This window comes from Suricata suricatta, chromosome 8 (genome assembly GCF_006229205.1).
Source record: "Suricata suricatta isolate VVHF042 chromosome 8, meerkat_22Aug2017_6uvM2_HiC, whole genome shotgun sequence".
Lineage (NCBI taxonomy): Eukaryota > Metazoa > Chordata > Mammalia > Carnivora > Herpestidae > Suricata > Suricata suricatta.
The window spans coordinates 43,119,284-43,140,476 of record NC_043707.1 but is presented as its reverse complement, the minus strand read 5'-3'; the positions used below and the strand labels follow the sequence as shown (position 1 = coordinate 43,140,476).

Below are 21,193 nucleotides of genomic sequence, written 5' to 3'. Positions count from 1 at the left end.
AAACATTTTTAAATGGTAATGGTGTACTATAATTTACTTTAATTCTATTGATAATGTTTATGTTGTTTCTAATTTACAATTGTTATAAAGAATACCGCTACTAACTACTTTGTTCCTGAAGCTGTTTTTGTACTGACACTTATTTTCTTAGGATAGAAACCCAGAAGCAGAATTAATGGGACAAAGGACATGAATATTTTGAGGGTACTGCTATGCATGGCCCACTGCTTTCCATCTACTGGACAATTTCCTTATGTCCTTAAAAATATTACTTATTAAGACAAAGCAAAAGTTTGATAATCTGATAGGTCAAGTTACATTTTTAAAGGACTTTATTAGCCATTTAGTTTTTTCCATTATGAATGCAATTAAATTACCCCAAAAATTGTATAAATAGATGTAAATATTCATCCTAACTCTGAAGAAGAGAGTTGGTTGATAGCAATGTAAATATATAAAAATGTGTAGTTAATTGTATAAATTATTTGCAACATCTATGGCAAAGTTTTACCAAGAAAGGAAAAGTGTGGGGGTTCTCTTCTTGTGTTCCTCATGTTTGCTTGGGTTAACTAGAAGATTCCCACAAAGAATCTGTAAACTGCAGATCCCACAGAGAGGCCTCAGGGTACTAGCCCGAAGACCTCACATGCCACTCTTTATTATGATGAGGTATTGATGGAGAGTAAGATGGAAGTCTAGTGAAAAAAAAGTTATGGAGAACATAAAAAAACAAAACACTTAGGAGAAAGCTTGGCTGAAAGTTCCCAACTTTAACTCAAGATCTAATGGGAATTTAATTAAACTAGGTCCCATAACAGATGTGTGTGCGTGTATGTGTGTATATGTTTTCATACATACCTATATATGCTCACACAACTTTAAAAAAATGTTTACTTATTTATTTTGAAAGAGAGAGAGAACAGGTGCAGGGGAAGGGCAGGGGTGGAGTGGGGAGAGAGCATCCCAAGCAGGCTCCATGCTGTTAGTGCAGAGCCTGATGTGGGCTCCACTCTGGAACCATGAGATTGTAACCTGAGCCAAAGTCAAGAGTTGGATGCCCAACTGACTGAGCCACCCAGGAGCCCCAAAACTTTTTTTTAGGCTCTAGAAAGCTGGTCATTTTGTGTTCTAAGATTTGGGAGGACTTTAACTAGATAGAAGTTGTACAAAGTGATGCCATTGAAATAGTTTCCTCTACTGAGGGCCAGAGCTGAGATCTGGACCTTGAGGCTCTGGCCTGTGTCAGTTGGAGGCAGTGCCGGAAGAAAAGCCACTCCCTGGGCCTCTGTCAGTAGGCCTGGAAGCCCCTTCCCACCCAGGGACCACCTATCTGGCTTTCCCAAGGGGACATCCGTGGGCCAAGTCTGAGGTTACCTTTTGTGGGTCATGCAGGCCAATCCATACAGACTTAGTTTTTTGGTAGTCACTTATGTAGTTGGCGATGATGCTGGCTTCCTTTGCGTTCTGGAGAGATGCCAGGTGGGCTCCATGTCTATACGACTGACACTCAAACTATGGGAAAGAAGTTGGGCTGATTAGTCATCTCTTGAGGTTTAAAAGCATCATCCTCACACCACAACCCTAGTAAGTACGGAAATATCTTCTCTGTGGCAACTTTGAAAACTCTTAGCACCAGACATGAACTTGTTTTACTCCTGTATGTCTTTTTTTCCTAATGTTTGTTTTTTTGTTTGTTTGTTCAGAGCAGAGAAGGGTCAGAGAGAGACAGGAGAGAGAATCCCAAACAGGCTCCACACTGTCAGCACAGAACCAGATGCAGGGCTCAATCCCACGAACTGTAACATCATGATCTGAGCTGCAATCCAGAGTCAGATGCTTAATTGACTGAGTCGCCCAGGAGCCCCTATATGTCTGTTTTTTATCCCAAATTCTTGCCCTTCAAAGATGGTACCTTCATTCCTATTCAAGAGAAGGCCATCTGGATTTTTCTTCTCGATTCCTGAATGATAACCACCTTTTGTTTTAGGGAATGGATGGAGCTCGTGGCCTAACCATTCTCTCCCTGGAAATGTACTGTCCCAGTAAGCAAGGCAAGCATGTTACGTATCTGTATCGTCTGGAGATGTGTGCTTATTTTACGCTCTTTCGCGGTTGTGTTACGGGATGTGCCTCCATGATACAACTTAAATAATGTAATGAAAACATGGTTTTGGCTGCAGTTGCTATTCCAATGCCTCCCTTTGGTATCATGATTAGATGTGGCTGGTGTTGAATGTTAATGCGTTCCTCACCCCTGCCGACCAGCTTCCAACACCAGCATGTTTTCATACCCATAACTTCATTTGCCTGTCAGACTTGTGAGGCAGGGAAGCCAGCTTCCCAATCAACGTTTAGTGAGAAAACCAGTCACAAAGCACTTCTGGGACAGAAGAGAAAGGAGTCTATGTGGTTTGGGGAGACTTTCCCTCCAAGTTCATGCTCCTGGTGATGCCACAATGGGACCTGGAACTGAGGTTTCTGACTCTTCTGTCTGAGATCAGATCCACCTGTCATTCTCATGGTCTCCTCCACACCAGGAGGCTCGGGAACTAAGACTGACCCTCAGTATTGGCAAATAGTCAAGCAGCAGCAATGTCCAAGGGATCCATTTGTTGGGTCCTTTTCCAGCAGCTTCTCTACAGTACATCTAGGTTTGATTAACTCTGCTAAGGTTTTGTATCAATCCTGGACCATTTTTTCCTTGAGAACTTCAAACGGACATTCAACATGTGTAATAAGCTCTTTGCAAGTTTAAAAATTTTTTTAAATATTTATTCATTTTTGAGAGGCAAAGAGACAGAGTGTGAGCAGGGGAAGGGCAGAGAGAAAGAGACACAGAATCTGAAGCAGGCTCCAGGCTCTGAGCTGTCAGCACAGAGCCCAACATGGGGCTCAAACTCACAAGGCCTGAGATCATGACCTGAGCCACAGTTGGATGCACAACCGACTGAGCCACCCAGGCACCCTATCTTTGCAAGTTGTTTTAATGAATCCTTCTGAGAAGCCCATGGCGTAAAAGTGTCATCCCCATTTTAGAGCAAGAAAACTGGTAAAGTGAGGTATAGCTATCACCAGTGACTGGCAGGGTCATGATTTAAATTCAGGTCTATTGCTGGGTCGTAGGATAATTCCATTTTTAATTTTTTCTGTGGTTTATATGTACAATGGAATACTAGTTGGCAATGAGAAAGAATGAATCTTGCCCTATGCAACAACGTGGGTGGAACGGGAGCGTATTATGCTGAGTGAAATAAGTCAGTCAGAGAAAGACAGATATCCGATGTTTTCACTCACATGTGGAGTTTGAGAAACTTAACAGAAGACCATGGAGGAGAAGGAGGAGGAAAATCGTTTCAAACAGAGAAGGAGGCAAACCATAAGAGAGCCTTAAATGCAGAGAACAATCTGAGGGTCCATGGGCTGGGGGGACAGAGGGGAGGGGAAAACTGAATTAGGGCTGACTTCCCTTGGTTTGCTCTGCTAGTTACTCTGGGTGTAATCTCAGGAAAGTCACTTATGCTCATGCTGCATTGGGATTTTCTGTTTAAATGTCACAATCTTGCACTAATCCCACACTTTTTAAGGTCAGAGAGGACTTCATGTCCTCAATAGCTACCACTTGGTAGGTGCTCCATCCTCAGTGAGGTATTTTTATACAGAATTCTGATGCCATTCTAGGCCCAGGTCACACCACATTTCCCCATAAGGTGCCCCCAACCAGTCACGTCAATTAAACAGCCACCACCCAGAGAAACAGCAGCACGGGTCCCCCATGCTCCTCTGAGGTGGAGCAGCTCTTTGGGCATCTTCCAGACAAAGCCTCAGTGAGGTAAAGCCAGTGCATTTGTTGGGTTGTGGGGACAATGAAGCCTTGCCTTTATTTGGACTGCTTCACTTTCTGTCAGGTGGTTCTGAAGACTGTTGTGCTCTGCTCTTTCTGGTTAGTCTGGCAGAGCAATTCAATTATTCTTTCTGGAAGGTGTTTGTCTTCCTATTCTCCTTCTATTTATGTATTTCTGTGTTTGTTACTGACAGCAAACTCCCGGAGGGTAATGGCCATTTCTTATCCATTCTTATGTCTTCGCAGCCCATCTAGGGTCTGGGCAGATAGCACATGCCCCATCCATGCTAATAGAACTGGAAGACGTGAACACGCAATGCTCTTCTCTCCATTTGAGCAGCCAGCTGACTCCTCCGAATGCCTTAATTCGAAGTCAAATGAGACCTGCGGCTCTGGGGAGCCCCTTTGGAGACACCTCTGGGTAGCTTTAGAGATACCTGTCCAAGCATGGGCCGGATTCCTTACCTCAGCTTGAAACCAGGTCCTCAGCTTCCGGAAGTATCCATAGCAATTGGACTTGTAGTAAAACCATCCAGCAGCACAGCTGGGCCTCATGATGATGTCTGCACAAACACAGAAGGCAATTAGATGTTATGATGGCAGAGCCAATCAGTTCCCACACTCTTCAGTTTACAGAACACAGGGGAGGCTGGCCGCCTTGAGGCAGGGTCTTGCTGGGCTGCCCAGACTCCTTACTGGTTCATCTGTCTCCCAGCCTTCTCCAAAGGGAACTATGGCATTTATAAAAGCAACTTGTAAAAAGGATACAGTCAGATTTAAAATATTTCTTTAATGTTTATTTTATTCTTGAGAGAGGGCAGACAGAGAAAGGGAGATACAGAATCCAAAGCAGGCTCCAGGCTCTGAGCTGTCAGCACAGAGCCCCATGCGGGGCTTGAACTCATGAACCGTGAGATCATGACCTGAGTCCAAGTAAGATGCTTAACGGACTGAGTCACCCAGGCACCCCTATGATCAGATCTTTCGAGAATTACTGGACACTGGTTCTGAATTGATACTAGTTCCAGGGGACTCAGAGCGTCACTGTGGTCTGCCAGTCATAGTCGGGGCTTATGGAGGTCAGGTGAGCAAAGGAGTTTTAGCTAGGATGATTTCATAGTGGGCCCAGGGGCCCCACACCCATCCCATGATTATCTCCCCAGTGATGAACTGCACGATTAGAACAGTCATACTCAGCAACTGGCAGAATCCCCACATTGGTTGTGGGGTCAAAAAGCTATAACTCTAGGCAGCACAAGAGTGGATGAGGGGCATAAATTGGTAGTTTTAGGCATTACATGGAAGGAGTGGTATTTAAAAAAACATTTTTTTTACATTTATTTATTATTGAGACACAGAGAGAGACAGAGCATGAATGGGGGAGGGGCAGAGAGAGAAGGAGATACAGAATCTGAAGCAGGCTCCAGGCTCTGAGCAAGTTGTCACCACAGAGCCTGACGCGGGGCCAGAACCCACGAGCCATGAGATCATGACCTCAGCTGAAGTTAGACGCTCAACCGACTGAGCCACCCACATACCCCAGGAGTGCTATTTTTGACCAAGGGGACACGGGACTGGTTAGATGGCAACTTGGACAGAACCTGAGACTGGGTGAGCTGGGATGTGTCAGTAGTGAGGGGACACATTAGGCAAAGGGGGTGTGTGAGCAGAGGAACGGAGGGAGAAACGTGCACGATGAGCACACAAGAGCAGGCACGTACGTTTGCCTCAAGTAGACGGAATCTTCCAGCCAAGCATGGTGGAAAGGAAAAAGGAGAATCGAGGCCTGGAAGCCAAGGAAGCCATGACTGAGAGAGGCTCTCCCTGCTCGTTGACTAGAGAGTGGGCTCCATCACTGACTCGGAAGGGTTAAGAAGCAGGGAAACGGCTGGGCATGCGGAGAGCCCAGACGATGAAAGGCCAGGCTGGTGAGGTCGGGCTTTGTGACCACAAGGCTGCACGCCAGTGCTGAGGATGAGTGCAGGGGTCTTTCTGTTCCTAGTATTCATCCACAGACTGTTATCACATAGCAAGCATTTCCTCTCTCCCCACTCAAATGACACTGCTGTCACTCGTTTGCCCCATCCATGCTCCTGATCCATTTCATCCTTAGCGTATAAACCTCTAGGGACATCCTATGCCATCAGGTAAGCTCCCTACTCTGGCTCTCACTTAAGGGCTTTCATGACCTGGTTCGGTCACCCTCTCCAGCTGAAGCTTCCTCTGCAGCCTCGACAGCTGGGGAGGAGACCTGTGGAAGGGTAAGCGAGTGACCGGTGGTGTGTGCTGGCACTGTCTCCTCCAGGGGACAGAAACCTGAGAGGTGGGGAAATCCCAGAGCAGAGAGACTTGTTCCTCGCTCCCCAGGTTTAGCCTGGGTGAATTTCGAGTCCCTGCAGAAACAGAGCCAGAACCAGAACGACAGGGAGCTGACTACCTGGTTGGTTGGCTCTGCAGGAGGGCTGGAGGGCCACCTCTCACCGTCCTCCATGTTCTAGCACAGTTCAGAGACAGTGGCTCAAGCCCCCAGGTCCTGAGCAGCCATAAGGATTGATAAAACTGGTGGCTGGCAGCTGGCATGGGGGGGAGGACGGAGAATCTTAGAGTACAAGGACACATCAAGGGTAGGCTAAGGCAAGGACCACAGACATGAGCGAGCACCAACATGATGCCCAAATAACTCTGCTTCTCTTCCTACTTTCTTCCAATCGATTCTCCCCTTGGCCAAAGTACTCCTCAGTGGGATAGTGCTAGGTTATCTACATGCTCAGGCATGGCTTCCCTTGCTGGGCCCCTAGGACTATGAGAAGCATCCTGGACTGGGCACCAGAGCATCACATAATCTTGTTTTGTGACCTTGAGCAAGTCTACCTTCCTTGGGGTCTCATAAACAGAACAAAGGCATTATACCAGATGTGCCAACATTTCATTTCTTTCCGTTTCAGATATTCTATGATACTTATTCTCAGCTCATGCATTCTCTTCCCGGCTTTCTCCACTGGAAGATCCTAGGGTATTGATTCTTGTTTTGTTGACATGTTACTTTGTACTTGACGCTGGGTCTACGTGTGTGTGTGGGAGCCAGGTCTCCAACAAAGCTGTAAGTCCCTTGCAAACCAGAATTCCCACTATGTCTAAATAGAAAAACAATGCATAAACATCGGGTACCTCTAATTATAGCGCTCGCTTATTGACTATTAGATGTCAGGTGCTTTAAACACATCGCGTCTTCCCTCTTCACAAGAAACTTGCAAAATTATTATTAGTATCTACATTTAACTGATGATTTAACGATGCCTGACAGCCACATGAGGCTAGAATGTGTTTGATTCTATAGTCCTTGTACTTTTCCCCCCTAAAGTTTATTTATTGAGAGAGAGAGAGAGAAAGTGGGGGAGAGACAGAAAGAGAGGGAGAGAGAGAACCCCAAGCAGGCTCTGCGCTGTCAATACGAAGCCTGATGGGGGACTGGAACTCACAAACCATGAGATCATGACCTGTGTCAAAATCAAGAATCGGACCAACTGAGTTACCCAGGCACCCCAAGTCCTTGTACTGTTTTTAACCACGTGACATTATCTTTGGTGCCTGTCTTTGACATCTATTTCCTGCAGCACCTAAATATTTTGGCAGTGGACAGATGCCTATCAGTGTGCTGCATGAACACAGGCTGTGGGCTCAGCTCCCGCTGAGTGACGGATACTCACCACCCAGGACTTCAGTGCTGACTGCGCAGCTCAACAGCAGGAGCAGCCACAGGCTTTGGGGGGCCATCTTCCTCTTCCCCTGCCACAAAAGGGCTGCAGAAACCTATTACAAGGGTCTCGAAGACCTTGTGAGTTGTTCTTTGAAGCTCCTGGATTCGCCTAGATCTGCAATCTAAACACATTGGGTGAGACAGACCCAGGAATTTAGATGCCAAATCACATATGGAGGAAACAAAATGTTTTTCTGCCTAAGCTCAGATTATACAAGGAAGGTAATCTCAAGTTAAATGTTGAATAGTTAACTTATATCACCTGCAAGACCTCTGGTCCAGCGCCAGAGACCTAACTGTACTGGGCTGAAAAGTTGGAATGGAGGCCGTTTGGTACTGTGGAGAGCCTGCTCCTGCTATTCTCCAGAGAACCAGCAGGGGGAGCCCAAGGCAAGCTTTCTCATAGATGAGGCAGTGATGGGCTTTCTATACTGTCAGCTCAATCAATCAAGTCAGTCCTAAGAGTAAAGTTTCTATTGTTAGAATTAGAAGGGTGTCAATGGTCCAATACCCACATTTTACAGATGGAAGGACCTGAGCTCTTCGGGTATGACGTCATTTGTTCATTGTCACACAGCTACAACCGTCTAGACCTCTTCACACTTAGTGATAAACACATTTTTATTTTTATTTTTTACAGGAAATAACTTTGTTCTCTTTCCCTATCACCAAACAGCACAGGATTTCTTAAAATGTCAGCGAAAAACTGGAAAATAGGAAGTAAATTCTATCTCCCAGAGATAAACAATTTAGTGAATAGCTTATGGACATCTTTCTATATATATCTGAGTGTGTGGCTGTGTGTATCATTACTTGGTTTTGTTTCTCAGAAACGATTATACAGTTTTCATTCCCTCTTCAGTATAAATTCACATACACAGGGCTACGACTTCCCAGACCACGCACACTGTCACATTGATCCTCCTGGCTAAAATACCCTCGGAAAGGGGTGTACCGTACATTTCCAGTAAGAATGTATAGACCACAATGCTGCTCTTTGAAGAATACCCAATTTGTCCATTTTTTCTTGCTAATTTTGGCTTAATAAAGAAAACTCTCATTTTTGTTAGTATTTTTTAATATTAGTAATTAAATTACTTTTGTAATTTAAAAAATTTTCAAAATATATAAAAAGAATTGGAACATCTTTTTATAGAATGCTTATCTTTTAAAATTTCTTTTGTAAATTTTTGGTTTGGAGCTTTATACATTTTTCTGTTCGATCTGCCAATTTGTATTTCTTCTCGTTTCTGTTTCTTGCCACACTGAAAATTTCAAAAATTGTCATATTTACCTTTTCCTTTAAAACATTTGGAATTTATATCAGAAAAAAATGGCCATTACCATCCACTTAAGATTAAAACATCTACCCATATCCTCTTTTATTTTCGTCCACCTGACATTTATTTTAGTGTAAGCATGGGATCAGGTCCAAGATTTTTTTCCCAAATAATTATTAGGATGAGTAAATAATTAATTGAATCCTTATTTGAGCATACTTTTTGATCCCAAAATTAGAATACATCTTCTAGCTATCTTATGATAGGTTGCTTAAGGGGAATGATGGAACATAATATTCAAACGTTCCTGCGAAATGTAAGGATTAGATCTATAAGAAAGTGCATGTGAGCACTCGGACACAGTGTTAAAAAAGAAGGAAACAAAAAAGTGAAGACTGTGAGACTCCCCGCTTTACAGTCTTTTTTTTTTTTTTTTGAGAGAGAGGGCAACATGGGGGAGGGGCAGAGGAGAGGGAGAGAGAATCTTAAGCAGGCTCCCTGCTCAGCATGAAGCCCACCTGGCGGCTCAATCCAAAGGCCTTGGGACCATGACCTGAGCTGAAATCAAGAGTTGGAGGCTCAAGTAACCGGGCCACCCAGGCGCCTCCACCCTCTCCCCTCTTTTATATCATCCCATTAACCCTGTGCTCCTCTGACGAACTTCCCTTCCAGAGGTGAGGGAGGTATTTTGAATGTCCTCAACCGCCTTGGAACACAAATAGCAAGGACTTCTCTGTCAACCCAACCGTCTGGGAGAGGAGATGTGCAGTGTCTTTTGGAAGAATCTATAAATGGATCCTAACAAACTGACATTCATTGAACGCCCGCTTGTGACCTAATCTACTCCTAATGAGGCTGCATTGCAGGTATCATTAACTTACTTTCCATACGAAGGCCCAAAATTCATCGAGAAGTAACTTTTCCAAGGTTTCACAACCGCTAGATTGCACAGTCATGATTTAACCTGGCACATCAAAGGTATTGCTTTTTATAATAAGAGAGGAAAGAAAATAAGTAATTCAAGTTAAAAAAAAAAAGACAGCAAAAAAAGCATGACTAACATCATTAGGCCCAGAGCTTTCTATTTCTGGCCCAGTGAAGAGCTGGCAGAGGAGATCAGATGTTCAGAGAAAGCCCTCTGCCCTCAACTGGGTGGAGAATTACCTGGTTGGCATTCAAGGCTGGAGGACCCCTGCTTTCTTCGGCATCCTGAGAGATCCCAGGAAGTTGCTTGAGTTTTTATATCTTCTTGCCTCTGGAATTATAGGACCTTTGTTTTAATCATAGTGCAATAATGTTGTTTAAAATAATAATCCACCCATAAAAGTCTTATCTTTAGTCAAAGGGAACATCTGCGAGAAGGCTTAAGAACAAGGGACTCTCCCTGTTGGCAAACAGTCTGTCCTTCACATCCTCCCTCATCAAACCCGACAATATCCTGTAATCTGCTAGAAGCCCATCTTCCTCTCCCCTTACTTACTTCTTCTTTTGTCAATCATCTTATCCCTTTACATTGTTGATTTCCTTTATTTCTCCTTCCTTTCTATAAAGATGCCCCACTTCAACTCTGGAGAATCGGATGTTTCTATCTTTGCAGAAGGGATTTGCCATCAGGGCTGGACATAATTTATGTGCCCCTGCGGTGTGCTTGAGGGGTACTTGCAGACTTTCCTCACTAAAGCACCAACCTCATCTCCCTCAGCATGTACCCCATTCCTCAAAAATCTACTTAAGCTCCTTCTCCTTGATCCTAAGGAAAAGGGCACTGAAATCTTGTCCTAATGCAGGGCAGTTATGTCAAAATAACTCACACTGATCCAATATTTACCATACAGTGTTTTCACCTAAGTCACTAAATGAGATCCTCACAGAATGCCTGGGAGCCATGTAGAAGGTGCACCTCCATTTCACACTGAAGAAACCTGACGTTAAGAGATCAAGGGAGCTTGCGCTATCAGATTCATAAAGCTGGTCAGGGGTGGAGCTGGAGGTTGACCCCATGCCTCTCTGTTACTTGAATCACAGTCTTATTTTTTATTTAAAATTTTATTAATGTTTATTTATTTGTTTGTTTATTTACTTTTGAGAGAGAGGGAGCACAAGTGACCTGAGGTGATGTCGGATGCTTAACTGACAGAGTCACCCAGGTGCCCCATGATTCCAAGTTTTTTAAGTTCAAAAGCACTGGTCCAAATTCTCAGGGAGAAAAGTTTTGACAAACTATATGTGTAGGTAGATTTCCCAACGCACACCCCTGGCTCTGTTATCTTCATGTCACTACATAAAGATTTTAAGTTCTGGAAGGAGGGTTGAGAAGGACATTGGACAAGAGAATCAGAGGCTTATAGGACTCTAAGAGGTCTTCCACTGAATCCCCTCATTAGCTCCAAAGATGGGCATTGATAGAAGCCCATTGATATGAAAAAGGGCACTGAACACTGAGTAGAATTATTTGAAATGTTTCTATATGTAGACATGTCATACATGATATTTAGAGAGAACCTAAAAACAACAAATCAGCAGCAATCACCTCCAAAGTTAGGATCAGAATACCACCATAACAGAGTAATTAAAATGGAAGTCAGGCAACTTTCAATGACTTGTGAAGTGTGAAGGGAAACAACTTTCAACCTGGAATTCTATACCCATCCAAACAATCATGAGGGGAAGGCACAAAGTAAGGGCATATGAAAATTACAAGAACATAGAAATGTCATGGTCTGTAGTCTATTACTGAAATCACTGCCAAAACATGTCTTTTGGCAAAAAAGAAAATAAGCCCTGAAGAAGAGAATGTTGTACAATAGATAGGTGTTCGTGTTGAATAAGAATTCTAATGATGTGCAGAATAAGATCGATAGTGACTTTTAATTTTTCTTTTTAAGACAAGCCAGATTGAAAATATCAGTCAGTAATAACAGGAGTTATATACAGTTAAGATCTGATGCTAATTAAGTTCACTTCATAGAAAATTTTCATGTGAACACGTGTATTTCCAGAATACTACATGTATAACACATACTTAATGTTGTTACATCTTTGAGCAAATACTAGACTTGAGCCTTACCTCCATCCAAACTTTTGGGATAGAAGGAAACACTTTCCATGTCTTAGCCCTTTTCGTTACTCTAGTCTGGGGCACAAGTAACTTCTTACTTGACCTCTAGCTCAATAAGAAGGAAGAGCACCTCCTCTCAGGGTTGATGCTTTTCTTCTCTTTATTTGTTTAGTGGTGTTTATTCATCTTTTAATTAATTAGTTCAACAAATGTTGAATGTTATTAGGGGCAAGGATCTGGTTGGGGGTGGCAGGTAGGGGCAGTGGGGGAGACAACAAGAGGTAAGAGAAAGAGCATTGATCTGGTCCCCAGCTCAGCCTGATTTGCTTGGTTTACAACTTGAAGCTTTTCCTTATTCTATTCATGGATGGCATACATGCCTCATTGATGCTCCCATGCCATGCCATATGCTTGTATTTAAATTCTGTTTTCTGTCTGTCTTCCCAATAAATCTCTAAGCCATCTCAGGTCTGAGATAATGCCTACCTCATCTCTAAACCTTCTGCTTAGGAAGTTTTAGTGCTGAACTGACAAGCAACCTAGGAAACAGTAGCTGCTTCCAAACCTGCCCCTTTCTTTCTTAGGTGTTTCCTTCCAGAAGACAAGCAGTCTCACTCATGCCTTTCTTTTTTCCACAAACAAAAGCTTTTTTTTTTAAGTTTTTAGAATACATTCACCTCCTTCTCAGAAAGAATTGTTCTATTTCCTCTTTTATAAGAATTTATGCTCTAAACCCTCATCAAGCATTTTGCCTTCATCTATGTGGTGATTCTTCTTTTCTTCCTAAAAGACTCCTCCAAGGGGAAACATATACATTTGCCATATCTCCATAGACAGATGGTGCATTTCTGGAAAGATGAGGGTGATTAAAAATGCTTTGAGCAAAGTGAACTTACTGATGGGAAATAAAAGTATGACCTCTTGACACATGTTCACTAATATTCAGAAAATTCTCACCAATTCATGGCCCACTAGTACAATGGCTCCCAAAGGCATTTCTGTGATAACAGATGTGTTCTGATTTGTGTGATCAATGAGGCAGCCACTAACCACATATACACTTGAAAGATGGCTACTGTGAATGAGGAGTTGAATTTTAAATTGTACTTAATTTTTGTCAACAAGGTTTAAATTTAAACACCCATGTGTGGTTAGTGGCTACCATATTAGACAAGTAAAACCAGAATATTGGGAGAGAATTTCTTATAGAAGCAGATTGAGGTGAAACAAAAGAAAGATTGTTCCTATTTCTGAGGAAGTTAGAAACGGTGGAACTTTCTGTAAATAAATGCTGAGAACTTGAAGGAATTGTGGGGAGTTTGTGAGGAAAGCTGTACAGCTTGGATTTGAGTCACATTTAATTTGATCTCCAAGCCGACACCTAGGTTATACTTCAGTAAAAAAGACTTTGTCATCTCTGCAGTTTTCTGACTCTTGGTTCCCTTATTGAAGATCAGACAGCAGTGATCTCTCCGCCTTCCTCTTCAAATAAGCAATGACCTCCATTTTGAGTCAAAGAGGAGAGCTACTGCTACCTCATTTGAAGTCAAGGATGAAGTGTCTCCAGCTTTGGTAACAGCAAGTCACTTTGTACCCATTTTAACTAATGAACAGTTCCTACTTTACTGTTGGTGCCCACTGGAAGTTGTTTAAAAGGGTCAATTGTCTTTTGACATCTAAACATCTCAAAACTATTAGGTTGGCATGAGAAAGAACCCTGGCCCTGGCAGGCATGGCGGGTCGGGAGCACCTACGGGGACGGTCAATGTGAGAAAGAGATCAAGGCAAAATGCTTTAGGGGTATGTGAAAAACAAAGTCTGGTAGAGGAGTTTGGAAAAAACCTCCATAATGAGAAGGTGAGTCTTGAAATTGTTTCCAGTTCTAAATCTTAAAAAGCAGCATAAGCTACTTATTACTTTAAAAGACTATGGAAGAATTCCTTCTTGCCCCGTTAGGGTGTGAACTTTTAGAGTCTTGGACTTAATCCATTTATATTTGACAGAAATATTGACCATGAACAGTGCTGCAAGCAAGCCTTGCAGCATCCCGTGATGCTGGACCAAATCTTATCAGCAGGAGAGGAAATGAGTCACTGAAGAGGTGTTCATTAACTTTTACAGCTGGTCTGGAGAAACTTGTTGTGAGGATAGGGGAGTTTAGGCCCGCTCACTCAACCCTGACGTGGGGGACTGGTGGCATAGAGTAATCTCCCCATCTCCACATTTCCTGGGAATCTACTATCCATATCTGGAAAGTTCTATCACCTAGAAAGCATCAGCTGATTGCTCAAGAGGCACAAAGGAAGCTATGCCACAGGAACATACATTGAAAAATGTTATAAATGACCAGCTTTCGTCTTCATTCTTCAGTACTTTCAATCCAGGCTTCATCTCCTCCATGAACCCTGCCCCAAACCAGCCTCTTCTCTGTAACAACATTCCTCTGTGATATAGAAATTATTTGTTTACGGACCTGTGGCTCTCAACAGGGTATCTCTTGTCAAGAACAAGGATGTGACTTTCCATTTCTATCTGCGTATCTGGTGCTCAGACAGTGTGCAGAGTGTGTTTGCAGAACTGACCTCAGTGTATCAGAGCACCCAGGACAGTGCTTGACATAAAGAAGACACATAATGTACGTTATCTTCCGTCTTCTATACTTTCTTCTAAAGATTTCCACTGACTTGTTTGGGCTTATTATCTGAATAACATGCATATTTTACAGATGTGTATGTGGAGGTGTGAAAAGATTATTGTAATAACAGGCACTATAATTCATTTTGGGAGGTGTTGTCTTCAAAGACATTTCCTTGATAAGCAAATCGAGGTGGAAAGTAAGACTCTACACATATTGATTAGTAGAATGGAAGCATAAGACATATATCTAAATAATTCTGTTTTTGAGTAATAAACATGAAATTTGGTGGTGGGAGGCAAAAAGAGGCAAGGAGAGCGTGGAAGAAGAAAGGGGGATTAGTGAAGCATTGCAATGTGCCCAAAAGACTTTTTTTTTGGTGTTCATATTGTCTGGTTGTTATTCAATTCAAAAATAAGCATTGAAAAGTATATAATTATCAACAGTTTAATGAAACCATAGCATTTATAGGATTCTCAAATGGATACAATATAAAACCTGTCATAAAAAGTAGTAACAGATACAAGGTGGAATACGTTTTAATACTGGTACAATGGCAACAGCAGCTTTGCAAATGTTTATTACATAGGATTTCTATAGCAATTTTTAATGACCCTTTATCCACAAGAATGATCAAATCATCAAAAAAGTTTTTTAATTTTAGAGAGAGAGAGAGAGAGAGGGCATAAGCTGGGGAGAGGGGCAGAGGAAGAGAGAGAATTCGAAGAGGCTCCACCCTCAGCGCCAAGCTTGACAGGAGGCATGGGCCCACAACCCTGGGATCATGACCTGAGCTGAAATCGAGTTGGATCCTCAACAGACTGAGCCACCAGGTGCTCATCAAGTCATTTCAATTAAATTGAAACAGTACATGCTGGTTTATCAACATAAGCATTATAAGTGCCTCATAAAATACTGTTACAAATACTCAAATGTTCTATTCTCAGTGATCATTCCCTTTACTCTTATATAATATAAATGCAGCTAGCAGATTTTTTTCCTAACTAGAAGCAGGTATGTTTCTTAATTTTATTACCTGCTTAATTTTCATTCATAAATGTGTTGTAAACATAAATATGGGTCTCATAAGAACAAAACATCATGCTCAGGTCTGCTTTCCAGTCCGGTGACACTACACTCTATTTGGCATCTCAAAGCAATGTTTATCTGTGGAAATACAGGCATTTCTGGGAAATAACTAACATATCTTCTTTAGCCTATGCTAACCAGGGTATACTTCAAGGATATCATCTGTGTAGCTGCTTCCTGCAGGCTAGAAAGTTCAGGGAAGACCTAAAGCCCCTGGTTCCCCATCCCTGGGCAGCTGCTCCCCTTGCTCTTGGAACCGCAGGGGTGTTATCAGCAGCAAAACTAATCCTTGCCTCCAGTCACAGGAACTCACGCTAATGAAAGTTCCCCTTCCTCTTTGATACTTAACACATTAGTTATGGGGTTCAGTTGTGCCCAGTGCTAAGTAGACATGTCTGACAAGCTGGGGGCTCCCAGAAATACTTGGTAACTGTGCAGGGGACTGACTGATAAGGCTACCGGATAAAATATAGAATGCCAGTTAAATCTGAATTTCAGATAAATGAATACTTTTGGTAGTAGGACTATCTCCCATGAAATATCTGGGACACCCTTATTCCAAAATAAACTACTCATTGTTTAACACGACATATTTATATTTAAAAGGTATTAGTTGTCTATCTGAAATTCAAATTTGTTATATATTTGTAGTTGCTAAATCTGGCAACCCTGGAGTGGCAGGAAAGAACAAAAACCCAGCGAGGTGTACATTATTCCCATTATTGAAACAATAGGCTTTTGAGGACAAGAATTAGGTCTCACAGTGAGTCTGCTATCGACTTCAAATAGTCCTTGGCAAGCCACTGGGGAAATTATAAGGTTCATATTGAGGCCCTTGTAAAACTTACACTTATCTACATGAATGTGGGCAGCAAATATCAAAGAAAGGAATATCTCAGACTTCAGTGAGCCAGACAGAATCATTTCTAAATGCTAGATATCATTTCTAGATGTTAGAAATTATATGTTCTAATTTTAAGGTTATATCGGACATTTTGCTTTGAATTCTTTTGGAAAATAACTGAGTCGGGAGGAGGGAGGGTCTTACCTCTTATCTGTTTACTATCAGACTTTGTACTGATCAAGTCTGTAGTACTTAGTGAATGCATTAGCTTTACGGGCTGAAATACTTTTCTTTTCAATTACCTGAGGACACGCAAGATGAATGGGAACCAGCTTACTTTCCTAATGCCGTAACTTTACCTACTGAGGACAAATCTGTTACCTAGTTAGATCTGAACAGCCTCTCCAACTTAATTTGAGTAATTCCAGGATAAACATCACGTTGGGGATTCCATTTTCCTATCTGTTCTTTTATTCATCATGTAAACTAAAAATATCCAAATACGCACTTTGTATCATAGTATGTATAGGGCTCCACACATACTTTAATTCTTTAGATGGAATTATGTATTAGTATAATTATTTATACATTCTCTACTATATTAAAAAAAGGATTGGGGTGATTTTATCTGTGTATCTTATGGATCATCACATGGAGTCAGGATGAGTTGGCATCAGTTTTGTTCATCAAAGCTGCTTGTAGAAAGTGGCAGAGTTTGAGTTGGGCTTCTAGGGTGAGCCATCTGAAACTATTTCCTCAAGACCTGGGTCATTACTGGAGTCAGCCCAGTTCCTGTTTCCATATTTTCTTTATTGGTAGGAGGGCTCCTCTCTACATCGACTTTTCTAAGTATTCTCTGAATATCTATCTGGCTTTTACTGGGAGTAATCAAGACATTTGTAACTCGAGTTGATAGCACTTTGGAGTTGGATTTCGGGGTGACATGCTGCAGGTCAGAGACAGTAACTAGTGGATTCTGTGTCTTTGGTGATGATATAAGCTTCTTCCTTTCATCAAAACACTGTGTCTTCTTTAATTTCACAGTCCGTAGATCTTCAACTGTTATTTGCATGGGTCCATCTTTTTTTTAATGGTCCGTCCTGAAGTGCTTTAGTGCGATTAGATTTTCCAAGCAGCAAAGGTGCTATAGGCGGTGGAGGGGGAGGTAGAGGCAGGGGTGGAGCGGGCGGAGGCAGAGGTGGGAGAGGGGGAAGACGGGTGGCTGGCTGTGGCAAGGCGGGAGGAAGTACAGCTCTAGATTCTCCAGGGATGGTTGGAGCACAGGCAGTACATTTGTAAGTTGACCACTTTTGTGACGTGTTTGACCACAGCTTGGGCAGGAAGAATTTTCCAAGACGGTCTTCAGAGCTTCCCGGAGCTTGCGTAATTCACTTTCCAAAATGCAAAACCGTTGTTTTAGACTGTGAAGTTCTCGGTGGCAGGAACGGGATGGAAAGATGGTGTCTTTCAATACTTCTAAACTCTGGGCCGTGCAGTTCTGACACCACTTGTATATAGACCACACTCTATTTGTCCAAAGTTTTACTGTATCTTTGATATTGGGAAATCTGAAGTTCCAGGATGATCTTAGCCAGCTTCTGCCAAGGGTGATATCTGCTGAAGAATAACCACTCTTTCTGGGGAGGGTGGCTGCGGAGTTGTACTTAGCTTGGGCTGAAAGGGAGAGGCTTCTCTTTTTTTTGAATACTCTTTTTGCTTTGGCTTTTAGCTTTCTTCTTTGTTGCTTGAACTTGGGCATGATTTTAGTCTAAGAGCTCTGGATTAGATGCAGTCCAGGTAGTGGCCTCTCCCTCGCCATGCGGAACCCCAGGATGATTAAGCAGGTTTGCTTAATATTAAATCCCATTTTCGTAAATGACTATAAAAACTGCTCTGCATTTCCCCAAGAGTTTTGTAAATTCAGACATATTCACAGAGACCTTATCAGACTGGGGGTTTGGTTTGCTTTGATTTTATTTTTATATTAGGATTCCACCATATAGTACTAATGGAAAATTCCGGTATTATATGTAGACCATGCTCCTATATAGGTATTTGTGTGTGTGTGTGTGTGTGTGTGTGTGTGTGTGTGTGTGTATTTATGAGCCTAGAAAAGGCATGTAAACACTACTCCATGATTACCCTGGAGAATGAGGTAAGAATGGGAAAAAGGAAGGGTTTTTACTTTTTACATAATTCTGCATTGTTCCAAGTAGTCAATAGCATGTGATTTGGGGTCACTCTCATTTCTCTTTTCATTCCATTTGGATTCTGGTGACTTCAGAGCTTCTTCCTTCCTCCATACTTCCCTTCTTTCCTTCCTTCCCCTTCTTCTTTGCACCATTTTATTTCTATGGTTCTATCCACTTGCTTCTCTTCCCTTGGGTTTTGTCATTTCACATCTTCAAGATGACCAGGTGAAAATGTATTCCCATTATTGCCAAATTCCTTGTTAATTGTATTTTGTTTTGCATTTTAAGATTTTTTTAAGTGATGACATCCCTTTTATTAGGTTTATTGTAGGCATCTTACATATTAAACTTGAAGGACTTTGACAAATCTTTACAATTGTGTAACAATAACCCCAGTCAAGATATAGACCATTTTCATCACCTGGGGAAATTGCCTCCTGCCCCTCCCACCAAGGAAACAACTATTTAGACTTCATCACTACAGAGGAGTCTTGCTTTTTTTCATTTTATGTGAGTAAAATCATGTCATATATACTCTGTTATGTCTCGATTTTTTCACTTGAAATAATGTTTTTGTGATTCTTCACATCATTGCCTGGATTAGGAATTTTCTCTTTTCTAATTCCTGGTAGCGCTCTACTGCACGAGCACAGCGCCGGTCACCGTTCTTACAACTTATGATCACTCATTCTGGGATGATGGACATTTTAACTCTTCAGCTTCTGACCAAAGCTTCTATGAACACTGTCTTTTGGTGGATATACGTTTTCATTCTAAGAGCAGGTGTGCAATTGCTGGCTCATGGGATGGGTGTGCATTAAGTTTGTTAGAAAGTGACAAGCTTTTCCAGGGCATTCGAACCGTTTTACACCGTGTGAGCAGTGTGCAATGTGTGAGAGTTCCCCGTGCTCCACACCCTCAGTAACACTTGTTATTGTCAGTCTTCTAGCTCTTTCGTCCTGAGTCGAAAAGTAAGATACTGTGTCCTATGCTGTAATTTATGACAAAGTGAGGGAATTAAAGCTACCCAAAGAAAATGCCTCAGACCTTAATGAGAAGAGAATTCAAATGTGGGAGAATCAGGATTCCTTTCTGGACCTCTTAATTATCTCCAAAGTAATAGCATTGGAGTGGATGATTTCTGAGGCATTTCTAACTCAGATCATGGATTAGGAAGGAAGGCAGGAGAGTGTAGTTGTTGGTACATGGCTTTTGGCATTAAGATTCAGGTTCTCACCAGGCTCTGCCACCTACAGCTGGAGGAGGTTTGGGGTGGATACTTAGGCTCAAGAGCACTCTCTTACTGATAAAATCAGATATGAATTGTGCATCTACCACAGGAAAGTTTTGAATATGAAATGAGACAGTGAATGCAAAGAGTTTTGCATAGGACACAGTGCAGACTTAATAAATATCAGACTGTAAAAACACAGACACATTCTGTAGGCATGCTGACTGCACTGACTCCATCTTTGGCCATCCATCTTCTTCTCCCCTCTGGGCCACAGATGATGCCACTTTAGATAACTACCCTGTGACCTGACCTCTATGTCCCTTGCTCTATAAAAGCTGTGGCTTGAGGTCCAAATGGGGCAGGGAGTGGAGGCAGAGGATGGTCTCACACCACCTAGATCATCTGCCCACCATCTCCCTTCCTGTTAGTAAGTTACCTGGAATAAAACTGCGCAAATGGTATGGAGCGGTTTGCTTCATTTTTCCATTGTAAAGCACCTTCTCAGTCTGAAGGACACTTTAGTGGCCCTCCTCCACCTTTTAACACTTTCTAAAGTATATTCTTTGGGAGAAGGTGGTGTTCTAATGAACACGATCAATCCTAGTTTGGCTGACATGACAGGATGGGAGTTTCCAGTTTGTGGGCTCTTCAAAGCCTTGAAGTACAGTGCTTTATTACCACAAAAATTTTGAAGCATAGAGTTGAAAAGCTTTTATAGAAGTGGTGTACGTTCACCTGTCTACTCATTACTTGCATTATTATTGGCATTTTACTATCCTTGCTTTATTATCATCTATTTTTATATCTATATAAATATTTACCCAAATTCCAATGTACCCATCAATCCATGTTGGGGGGTTTTATGCATTTCAAGGTAGAATGCAGGCATCAGTACATTTTTCTCTAAATACTCCAGCATACACCTCATTTACTAAGTTAAATGGTTTTTTATAGATTTTTATTTTGAGGTAAAATTTACATACAACAAAATGTACAAGTCTTTAGTATAGGTTTTCAGTGTTGACAAGTGTACACAAATGTGCAAATCAAACCCCTATGAAGATACAGAACGTTTCTATCACCCTAGAACGTTCCCTGTGCCTCTTCTCAATCCTTCCTACTCCATCCACAGGCCAGAAACGTTCTGATTCTTTTCATCATAGGTTAATTTTAAGTCTCAGAACTTCTATCAGTGGAATAAAGAGCATATAATCTTTTGTGCATGGCTTTTTTTACTCAATAAAATGTTTCTGAGATTCATCT

The 21,193-nt window shown here is 42.0% G+C and overlaps 1 protein-coding gene and 1 pseudogene across 1 annotated transcript in view; both read right to left on the bottom strand.

Moving 5' to 3' along the window:
- REG4 (regenerating family member 4) overlaps window positions 1-10,112 on the bottom strand; it is a 14,483-nt gene extending 4,371 nt beyond the window's left edge. Inside the window, exons 1-4 of the mRNA XM_029949034.1 lie at window positions 10,043-10,112; window positions 7,549-7,720; window positions 4,307-4,404; window positions 1,375-1,512 (exon numbers count right to left, since the gene is read on the bottom strand). Of these exons, the coding sequence (XP_029804894.1) occupies window positions 1,375-1,512; window positions 4,307-4,404; window positions 7,549-7,615 (303 nt within the window). The 5' untranslated portion in view covers window positions 7,616-7,720; window positions 10,043-10,112. The remainder of the gene's footprint in view (window positions 1-1,374; window positions 1,513-4,306; window positions 4,405-7,548; window positions 7,721-10,042) is intronic.
- Window positions 10,113-17,154: 7,042 nt separating this feature from the next.
- On the bottom strand, window positions 17,155-18,263 carry LOC115298005 (annotated as a pseudogene).
- Between the last annotated feature and the right edge of the window lie 2,930 nt (window positions 18,264-21,193).